Source organism: Sinocyclocheilus rhinocerous, unplaced genomic scaffold, assembly GCF_001515625.1.
Source record: "Sinocyclocheilus rhinocerous isolate Xijiao unplaced genomic scaffold, SAMN03320098_v1.1 scaffold2290, whole genome shotgun sequence".
Lineage (NCBI taxonomy): Eukaryota > Metazoa > Chordata > Actinopteri > Cypriniformes > Cyprinidae > Sinocyclocheilus > Sinocyclocheilus rhinocerous.
The window spans coordinates 109,848-121,596 of record NW_015659950.1 but is presented as its reverse complement, the minus strand read 5'-3'; the positions used below and the strand labels follow the sequence as shown (position 1 = coordinate 121,596).

General features: G+C 38.7%; 1 protein-coding gene across 1 annotated transcript in view; it reads right to left on the bottom strand.

Moving 5' to 3' along the window:
• Positions 1 to 6,681: 6,681 nt before the first annotated feature.
• LOC107724675 (probable G-protein coupled receptor 139) overlaps positions 6,682 to 11,749 on the bottom strand; it is a 12,820-nt gene continuing 7,752 nt past the window's right edge. Inside the window, exon 2 of the mRNA XM_016533681.1 lies at positions 6,682 to 7,649. Within this exon, the coding sequence (XP_016389167.1) occupies positions 6,682 to 7,649 (968 nt within the window). The remainder of the gene's footprint in view (positions 7,650 to 11,749) is intronic.

The following is an 11,749-nucleotide window of genomic DNA, read 5'->3' as shown; positions in this document are numbered from 1 at the left end:
GTGGTCTCAGTTTTTGCAGTCGTTCTGCATGGATTTTCGACATGTCCGAGGTTCAGCAAACGTGGTAGCCGATGCGCTATCCCGTGCTCCGGATGCATAATGGTTTTGGGCCTAACTTGGATATTTCTTTTTTTATTTTTGTTTTTTTAGGAGTTGTTCTTTGGTCCTGATTTCGGTATGTTATTTGGCTAATTTGTTTTGATATCTCATTACAGGGATCTTTGTGGGAGTCCCTGTCTTATGGGGAGGGGTGTGACGACCTCTGTCGTTACTTTGTGGAATGGCTGTAGGAGTCCATGGACTACCTTGATTGGCCGTCGTTTGAGACACCTGCTCTCTATCAGACGCTCCTTTTAAAAGAGGCCTCCGCTTGATCTAGAGGAGGGCTCCGGTTTTGGATATTTGGTTTTGTGACTTGTTTGGCTTGTGTTTGCTTTTGCACTCCAACACCCCAGTACACTACATCCCACCACATCCATACATTTCGCATTACACATTGGCATTACTGATGTTTCCAATACATAGTTGTTTTCTTTATGGTGTTCTTTACTTTTCCATTGTGATTGTAGCTTTTGAATAAATTATATTCGAAGCTAACCGTTTGGTTCGCGTGTGTCCTCTGTTTGTTGCTTCCCTTGAGCCATGGGTCGTAACACTTCATACATTCATTCTTGTACACATATCAAAGGTTAACAGCCTCAATGACTTAATCAAATAAAATATGTACATTATTGTTCAAATATGTGCTAAAAAATAAACACTTTAGTGTCTCTTAGGCCACATAAGCAGACATGACCCTATCAAAAAAGATTAAAGGATCAGGAAACTTTTTATTAAACTTCACAAGGATAAAAGTGCCCCTAGTTGAAGAAACGCCCATATATATAATCTTACCCCCTTATTTGTTATTTTTTGCATGAAGGCTGATCGTGGCTTTAAATGATCTGTCGTATCAATACATTGGCAGTAATGTCCAAATATATAAGCTTTGTGATTGTTCAGAGAAAAGGAACCCTGGACATGAAAACATTTATTATTGGTTTTTGACTGGCCCTTCATGTAGTGGCCTCAAAAAGTACATGAACACAGAAGTCACACTTAAAAATGTACAAACCTTTTTGCATTATACAAAATATCAAACCGTCTAATGCAATGACATTCAGACATGAGTCACGATACTTTTTAGTGGCCACTCTGGATTCTGTTTACGCCATTTTTTGCAATTTATTCATAAATGTTCCCTTTAATAGTAGTGTGGATAATCTGTGTAGACAATCTTAGTGAAAAAGGACAGAGGCAAATATGGTAGAAACAATAATAAATATCAGTTTGGATTATATACAGTACAGACACTTCAGCAGCACCTTGACATTCTAGTCTATAGTTTTGCTTAATTTGTATTCTGTACATATCTAACATACAATATTACACACTTTTTGCCTATAGTTCACTGACATGACCGAGATCTCACGGGTTATACAGGTTAACCTTAAAGTTACCAGTAACAGGGCTCCTATTTCCTGAACGTTCTACTGACTGAGTAAAATAACTCAGATTTTGTAAGACTTCACATTACAGGGTCCATATTAATATCATTAATTACAATAGCAATAACAATCAATATGCATAATTACAGGCTGCTCCACAAAATAATTGCATATTAAGAGCATTTTGATTACTGTTACACACACTTCATATAATTACATTTTTAAAAACCCCATGAAATCAAATGCAAATGTGTTGACATGTTTCCTATTCGGCCGGATTGTCTGTTTAATTTGTTTTGCGTTTAATTTACATCACAAGCTGGCAAAACCACCATTTGCTACTTTGCTATTGCTAGTATGGTGAAAATATTGATTCATCTGAGTGAACGAGCTGAACGAATGGGATCATCCTAGTTCACTCGGATTCGTTTGTTCAGTTTGTACAATAAACAACTCTTGTTCGGTGCCACTTTGAGTCTCGCTCGCTCGGGTTCAAAACACTGACTTGTTCAGTGTATTGATTCAATAGTTTCAATTAATACAATTATGCACTATCAGGGTATGTACAGTGCTGGGTAGTATCTGATTACATTCAATCTGGTTTACGTAATCAGATTCCAACAATGTTGAACGTATAATTAGATTATTATGTTTTAAAATGCTCATATCAGATTACAGTTACTTTTTATGGCTTACATGATTACAAATGTACCTGAGCACCTCTCAGTCAACTTTGATGACGTGACTTTTGCTGTTTTCATGTTTATTAATGTTTGTTCATGTGATGTTCATGATTCCCAATCTTTTTTTTTGTCAGTCAAACTGTTTTGACCTAAAATATTTACTTGAAGTCCCCCTGAGATTTAAATCTAAATCTAAATAATTAATATGTAAAATAAATAAATAATAAATCACATATGAAGTAATTTAACATTATGCTTGCATGTTCTCTGATGTTGATTAATGGTCATATTTTATTTCTCATTTTCTTTATAAAAATAATCCCAATTAAATAAACAAGTTAAATCAAAAGTAATCCAAAAGTAGTCAGACTACTTCAACTAAAATGAGTAATCTAAATGACAATACTGACTACAATTTTCATCATGTGTGTGTAATCAGTAACAGACTTCAGTTTGTAAGTAGTCTACCCAGCACTATGTAGGCGTGTTATAGACTCTTTAAAGACAGAAAAATAGGCACACGCTTCACTTACATGTTTAAGTCCGTGTACAGAAGTGAGCCAGAACGAACAATTGTTCGCTTAAATTATTCATTCAAAAGAATGGATTCACTTATTCGTATGGAAGAGCATTTTTGGACAAAACGTGTGACCTTGCAAACAAGATAAGTTAATATTTTTTTTGTCCATTACCCCAGAATTAAAAGACTGAACATTTTAAATATATAAATGATCAACTTTAAAGAGTATGCAAGCATACAGTACACTCAAACTTCTCCTCAGGGCTTTCAAACATGGGCTAAAAGCCACAGTTTTTAAAATGGACGCTGTAATGGAAAGTGACCATTTCAGTTCTGAAAGAAACAATTTTTCTCTTTTACATTTCACCACCAACACAGCATTTAGCATTCATAGCTCGCCCTGTTGTAATGAGACAGGTGAATACAGCCTTGTCTACGACAGAGATCATACATTTTTAAGTTGTCTAGCTTATCTACGAACACGTTCCCCGCTGTATAGTTTAAATATATATGCACCACAGTTAAAGCACTCCAGATGGCAGACTGTTACTCCACGCCACAGTGAAGATAAATGAATGTGGTTTCCTCCAATAGCTCACTCTGGAGACAGCAATTGATTTTATTTGAAAAGCATTCTCTTTTTCGCTTTCTTTTTTCTTGAGGCTGCCCAGCAAAGATAAATGAGAGTGTGTGTGCGTGTGTGGCAGAAGTTGAAAAGTCTTAATTATTTAGTGTTTGTCACTGTGATAGAAAATCTGTTCATGTATTGAGCAATGAGTGTCGACGTTGCTTAGAATATTGATTTAACCGATAAAGAATAATTCTTCTCTAAAGGTATTTTTTGCCTTAATTGTACACTTAACAGTCAGTTGCACCAGAAGCTTTTTGCTGAAGCAGAAGTCTTTGCGTTTTTGTAATTATTCTTCATCAGGCAGCAATAACAAAGCGGGTTTCCAGCACTGAGCATGTCTAAAGGCTTGATTCTTTAATAAGAGCTTGTGCTGTTTGCGACCGGCCCTTGGAGACCAACAGCATATTAAACGAAAATGCCAGCATGGTTTTTTAATGTCACAAAGGGAGAGAGTGCTCTGTCTCTCTGCTGAGAAGGTGAGAGGGGAAAGGTGGTTGACATACAGTAACATCTCGTTGGCTCCGGCTTTGAATCCTTTTTCTTCATGCCTCCTCAGCTCGTAGAAAAGCTGTTTGTGATGAGCTTTGGTTCATCATGTGACTTTCTCATCACCACCAGTTTTTGGTGGTTATCAGTACATTACAATGGTTCAAAACAGATATTAGTACTTCAATATGTTGGTTTATTAACATTACATCAGTTAATGAAATACGGTATTTTATTGTGAATTTAAGTCAAGTCTGTAAAACCTAAAATGTTGCTACCATATTTTTTACAGTGAAGTTCTGACAACCACAGCTGCCGATATTTTACCGTAAATGTCACAGATTTTTTTTTTACAGTGTACCCAGCACTGCAGTATGTATTCATGTTATAGACTTTTTAAAGACAGAAAAATAGTCACACGTTTCATTTGAGTGTTTAAGTCCATGTATGGAAGTGAGCCAGAACAATTTGTTCTCTTAAATTATTCATTCTTCAAAAATAATGGATTCACTTATTCCTATCAAGAGCATTACTGGACAGAGCGTGTGACCTTGCAAACAAGATAAGTTAATATTTTTTTGTCCATTACCCCAGAATTAAAAGACTGAACATTTTAAATATATAAATGATCAACTTTAAAGAGTATGCAAGCATACAGTACACTCAAACTTCTCCTCAGGGCTTTCAAACATGGGCTAAAAGCCACAGTTTTTAAAATGGACGCTGTAATGGAAAGTGACCATTTCAGTTCTGAAAGAAACAATTTTTCTCTTTTACATTTCACCACCAACACAGCATTTAGCATTCATAGCTCGCCCTGTTGTAATGAGACAGGTGAATACAGCCTTGTCTACGACAGAGATCATACATTTTTAAGTTGTCTAGCTTATCTACGAACACGTTCCCCGCTGTATAGTTTAAATATATATGCACCACAGTTAAAGCACTCCAGATGGCAGACTGTTACTCCACGCCACAGTGAAGATAAATGAATGTGGTTTCCTCCAATAGCTCACTCTGGAGACAGCAATTGATTTTATTTGAAAAGCATTCTCTTTTTCGCTTTCTTTTTTCTTGAGGCTGCCCAGCAAAGATAAATGAGAGTGTGTGTGCGTGTGTGGCAGAAGTTGAAAAGTCTTAATTATTTAGTGTTTGTCACTGTGATAGAAAATCTGTTCATGTATTGAGCAATGAGTGTCGACGTTGCTTAGAATATTGATTTAACCGATAAAGAATAATTCTTCTCTAAAGGTATTTTTTGCCTTAATTGTACACTTAACAGTCAGTTGCACCAGAAGCTTTTTGCTGAAGCAGAAGTCTTTGCGTTTTTGTAATTATTCTTCATCAGGCAGCAATAACAAAGCGGGTTTCCAGCACTGAGCATGTCTAAAGGCTTGATTCTTTAATAAGAGCTTGTGCTGTTTGCGACCGGCCCTTGGAGACCAACAGCATATTAAACGAAAATGCCAGCATGGTTTTTTAATGTCACAAAGGGAGAGAGTGCTCTGTCTCTCTGCTGAGAAGGTGAGAGGGGAAAGGTGGTTGACATACAGTAACATCTCGTTGGCTCCGGCTTTGAATCCTTTTTCTTCATGTAAAATGTTGCTTTGGTGCACATTCAACTGACTAGGGCTGGGCGATACATCGAATATTGGAGACATTATCGCATTGTCTTTGCTGACGATAAAAATGTAGGGAATACCATGTATACCATGATAATATTAAGAGTTTAGTTTATATATGGCGAATATGGCTGCTGTTATGCAGGCTTTGAAATGCTCCTGTGCCCATATGTGAGAGTGCTTTGAGAAGAGCATCAAAGGTTTCTATTTTCAGCATGTAACAATGTTGAGCCTTGTGGCCAATAAGCACTGACCAATCAGAGACATGAAAGTCACAATCCATTCAATAGTGCTGAAAGCATGAGTTTTTGTTCAACCACGCTCACTTTCTTTATTCTACAAACTCACTAATCATTTATGAAAGCCAGATTCTACCACTGAATAACTGAATTGAACTGAACTCACAATTGTTTGAGTTTATATCGCAATTCTAACTTTTTTCTTGCTCTTCTAACTTTTTCTCACAATTGCGAATTTGTATCTCACAATTCTGACTTCTTTTCTTATGAAGTCAGATTCTGAGGGAAAAAAAATGTCTTAGAATTGCGAGTTTATATCTTACAAATCGTGTTTTTTAACTCACAACTGAGTTCATATCTCACAATTATGAAAGAAAAAAAGTCAGAATTGTGAGATAAAAAGTTGTAATTCTGTGGCGGAAACAGGCTTCCATAATAATTTCATAACTAACAATGTGTAAACGCATTGTAAATAAGAGATTAATATAAATAAGATAAATATGTTTTTTAAACTAGTGTTGATTTTGCAGTAAACTATTTTCCATGAGGGCAAAAAAGCCCACCTTTTTAAATTTATCAAGAGCAAATGCAAAAGTATTGACAAATTAACGAATGTTGTTGAATTTTTATATTGCCCAGCCCTACTAGAGACAAACTCTTTAAATCACATCAATATGTATATTGGTCATTGCCTGGAATGCGAGCAAGCCTTTCATGAATTCTCTTGACTTGGAGATTGAGTCTTTTTTTGCATTTATATCCTGAAAGGCGTTGGCATGTTATAGCTTAATGACCACTCCTACTTGTTTTTTGTTTTTTTTGCCAGAGAAAGAACCACATTTTTTGGCCATAAGATGTCTCTGAACCTGACACTGGATCTTTCATTGAGGCACTTTCCAACAAACCAATCGCCGCCTTCTGCTTGTCACCAGTCGGGAAGGACTTTTCCCAAGCTCGCCTCACCTGACTTAGTAGCCAGCGTTATATTGGTATGGCATGACTCGATTTGGTGTTCAGGAGGATATGCAGACTGGTTTGCCGTTCTTGTCGTACTGGTACACCAGCATCTTGATGCAGTGTGAGTTCGCTGGTGAGATCCAAGGGCTGCTGGTGATGGAGAAGTTGTGACTGGCGTAAAATGGCGGCGGCTGCTTCCTGCATCGGAAAAGGGCCTTTAGCACCATGCCGGCCATCCTGCGGAAACGCTTGCTGATGAAGCAGTACAGGAAGAAGTTGACGCCAGTGTTGAGAAGTGCCAACATGTTTGCCACATCTGTGACCAAATGCAGCAGCCTGGCCGGTCCAGGCGTCGCCGGTTGGGCCGTGTAAAGGTGGTAAAGGATCATGAGGGTGCGTGGCGCCCAAAGCACAGCAAACACTGAGGTGATGGCCAGCAGGATGGCCGTGGTTTTTCCGGTGGAGTAGCCGCGCAGACGGAAGCAGCTACGGCGGCAACGGAGCTTGCGTACAATGATGGCATTGAGTGAGAAGAAAACGGAGCAGGGGAGCAGGTAAACCGTTGCACAGTGGACCCAAACCAACACATGCTGGCCTGCGCTGCTACTGCGGCCACCAGCGCTCGCTCCCGGCAGCCCGTGCCACAGCTCTGGCCACCAGTAATATGGGACGCTGGTGATCAGGCAGCCAGCGTACACCGCCAAGATCACTTTGCGAGTTCGGGCCGGGTAGGAGACGGTGTGGTATCGCAGCGGATGGCATACAGCAATGTAGCGGTCCACGGTCAGGGGAACCGTGATCCAGATGGATGTGTGGATGGAGGAGAACTCCAGCACCTGCACAGCTTTGTTAAGCGAGTGGGGAAGAGGCGCTCCGAGAATGAAGTCCTCCAACAGGAAGTCCACAAACACGATCAACAGCAGGACCAGGATGTCGGCTACGGCCAGGGCCAGTAGGTAGTTATAGGACGATTTCTGTCGCCGCAGCACCAGCTGAGAAAGGATGATCACGGTGAGGATGTTTGCTGTGGAACATGAGAAGAAATGGAGAGAAAGCAGAACATGGTGAGAAAGTGTTGAAGTCAGTCTTGCCGGATAATGGCACATACAGGTGAGAAAATTGAATCTTTATTAAACTTCCGGGTGTAAAGAATGAGTCATACAATATTGCACTGGAATTGCAGTACCACAAATAGTAACAAAATTTAGCGAAGCTGAAATCAAAAGCTGCTCCATCTTTCTTACCCACTGCACACATTCACAATGGCTCAAAGCATACAAATCACATGAAATACATACACTTACCTTAACGTGCGCACACACATGCACACGTTTACATGCATTTACAGCATTAACATGCATGCGCTCATTAAAGCATGCATTCATTTTCATACACATTCTTTCGCATGCACAGTCACACACACTCATGCATTCGTATTTTCATGCATATATGAATGCTCACATGCATGCATTCACACGCAAACACTAAAATTAACATCCATATAGTCACCATTTCACATGCACACATTCACATGCTTGCAAGCATATTTGCATGTACGTGCATTTAGACAAATTCACATGCATTTACATGCACAAATTTTAATTCACACACATGCACAGTCACATGCATTTATTCACATATACATTCACATACATGTTCAGATGCATACATATACATTCACATGCATGCATTCATACACACTCAAAATCACATGCATGCACATACAGCCACATGCATAAGTTCGTACACATGCACTGCAAATCAGAAGCATTTACACACATACATTCACACACAAGTTCAGATGCATACATTATCATTCAGGTGCATGCATTCACACATACACACTCAAATTCACACACATGCACGTGTTCACACGTTGGCACACATGCACACTGAAATTCACACACGTGCGGCCATGTATACAGATGCATATCCAAAGGCATGAGAGAACGTGACCATTCTGAGACTTGGTAATTCAATTCGCCCCTCTTCTTCCTGCCTGCCTGTCTCATTGTGACCCTCAATAAAAACTGAACAAGCAGCAGCAACATGTGCAATTACATCCAATCGCTGGTGCTTATGCGGTGCTCTACGTTCATGTCACAGTGACCCAGGAAAAAGGCCCAAGGATACACAGACCCTCTAGCATCCACTCTTTCCTCTTCCTTTCATTACCTTGCTTTCATCCAAACCTGTATTGTTTGTGGGTCACGCACAGGCAGCGTGAGATGTACGGGCAGAAGAAATGACCAGCAATTGCCATGACCTCTCACTGTGATAAAAAGAGCATGCACACAAAAGCCCTGCCTTTATTTAAGCCAAACAATTTAATACAGCGGTAGGGGACGCATGGAGGATAAAGCCTCATTACAAAAGACCTCAGGAAACATTCTGGGATATGTTAACCTGAAAAAGTAATTCACCAAAAGTTGCAGTAAATTTCCTACCGTGGCCTTACTGTCGCCAATGGGCTGCTGCGTGGAACGATATACTGGATGAAAACTTCAAAGTGTTTTGCACCCATGGTGTGTCTCTGCCTGTCTAACAGTCATTCGGGCTGCTGGTAAAGATGGAATTGGATTACATATGCCAGTCAGGAGTCTGGAGAATTCAAACTCACACATACACATTTACATAAACACTGGCAATCTCAGGCACACAAGCATCCTTTTAAAGATGTATAGACAAAAGGAAAGACAGACAGAGATAGCTTTGATTGATTCATTTGCATCACGTTTGAAGAAAAAATGCAAGTTTTACCTTTTCAGAACACACACAATAAAAATGCAAACAAAGCTGTCTATCTCTCGGTTGAACTCACAAACATTTTAGTGCTCTGAGGTTAGTCTTTCATAGCTTAGGAGATTTTTTAGGTTAGAAAAATAGCATATCAGCATGCTACTCTTATTTTTTCTGGAGTATACAGTATGTATATTGTGCACAGCATGTACATTTTCTGTATGCATGAATAGCCACATGACCTAGGCTACCACATGCAATGTGCTGACCTGTCTATCTATTTCCCATGTGACGATTGTGATTACAGCTGTGAATCTTAATATCTGTTAACCCGTTTTTTTTCCCCAGGAGGCAGATATATAAATTTATACTGTTGAACCCATTTAAATGAAAGACTTTTTCAGATTTTTTTATATATATAAATTTGATTTGTATATATTTACTGAAAATTCTGCTCATGTTCACAAATGATACCACCTAGCTCATTACAGTAAATAAATATCACCTGTAAATACAGTACATAAACTGAACAAATCTTGCGAGATGCTTCATTAATATGTTTTTGACTAAATTAAAATCTCCTCACCTGTTGTGTTTAAATGCAGGTTAGTTAATGCACCAATGCTTAACCAAAAGCTGATTGGGTTTGAATCTCCCTCGTGAACTACGTTGCGTTATTTGAATATCCAGTCTGATTGGCCAGTTTAGTCATGAGCAGTGTTGCCAATTTAGCTACTTTGTAGCTAGATTTAGCGACTGCCCCGCCCCTTTTGAGACTTTTTTCAAAAGTTTAGGGACAAATATAGCAACTTCTTGGACAAACCTTATCTAAATTCTCATCTTGCCCACTGATCTACGTTCATCTTTATATAGATCAGTGAATTTGCCATTGTGATGTCATCTAGTGATATTTAGCTACCAGTTTTAGCTACTTTCAATTGACAGCAGTTGGCAACACTGGTCATGAGACGAGCCTTCAACTGTCTGGCTTCGATAACATTCGATACAACCATTTCCATTCCATTGGTAGAAAGGCAGAAGTAGCAGAAATGAATGGCGCTTACTCGGAATAACGTTTTGCGCGCCCTTAGGAAAGAAACGCGCGGGAAGAGAGCGTGTGCAATCACGTGAAGTGTGTGGCTGTGTGCGCGGAGTGGATTCCGCCGCAGGAAGACAAGATAATCGCATATAACAGGTTCAGAATTATCGTTTAGGTCTTTATAATAGATTATTACTGTCAAATTATTTTACACAGTTCTGAATGAAAGGACCATAATTTCGAGGGTACGAACCTTCAGCTCAGTTCTAGCGACTTACATTGAGCTGTAAAATGAATGTGGATCAGTCAGATAATTTGTTTTTTGGGATAATTTGATGAAAAATTGTTAAAAATGTTTAAATTGAGATGACTTTTGATTGCAGACTTTGGTATTTTAGCAAATCCAAGCACAATTGAGAGCTGTTCTGAAACCCATATGAGATTACTGGGGTCTTTTTAGCAATAGAACATCTTGAGATTCAGGAGACAAATGTCTCCTTTTGATGCCATTGCTTTCTAAAAGAAACAATTGAGATCTCATTTTAGATTTGTCTTTCCTACGGGCTGCACAAAACAAGCTTTCCAGTGTCAAACTCAGTGTTTTTTTGTTCAGGATCAATAACAGGATAGTGAAGGTTATTTTTGCGTCTTAGTTCAGTGACAACAGCCTGAAGTATATTACAGAACTGAATTCTTTGATTTCTTCTTCAGATTACTATTGATTGTTTCTTGTCATAGTAATGACATTTATTATGAAATTCAGTTACTCATTTCTCTCTCATTTGCATCAAATTCTGCAGTTTTCAAAATGTTGTTTCTAGTGCTGGGAAGATTACTTACAAATTGTAGTCCATTACTGATTCCAAATTACATGAGACAAACTGAAGTAGATCCATTACATTACACATTTTAGGTAATGTAATCAGACTACTTTTAGATTACTTGTGGCCGAAATCGTTTATCAATAGGATAATCCATATTGATATAAAAATAGAAAGAGAACAAACATATATTCAGGGGTGCACATAAGTGGTCCGCAGGTCCGCATGCGCGACTAGGCCTGTCACGATAACGACTTTTTGTTGTGCGATATATTGCCCCAGAAATAATTGCGATAAGCGATATTATTGTCATTTTAAAGACCATTTTATGCCACTGAATATATAATCATAATGTAACAGCATAATAATGCAAGAAGGCCTACACACTTCCAAATGGCAACAAACTTTTAATTTGTAAGAATATTTAGATCATGGAAATTAAGGGCCCTATTTTAATGATCTAAGCGCATGGTCTAAAGCACACGGCGCAGGTGCACTCAGGGCGTGTCCGAATCCACTTTTGCT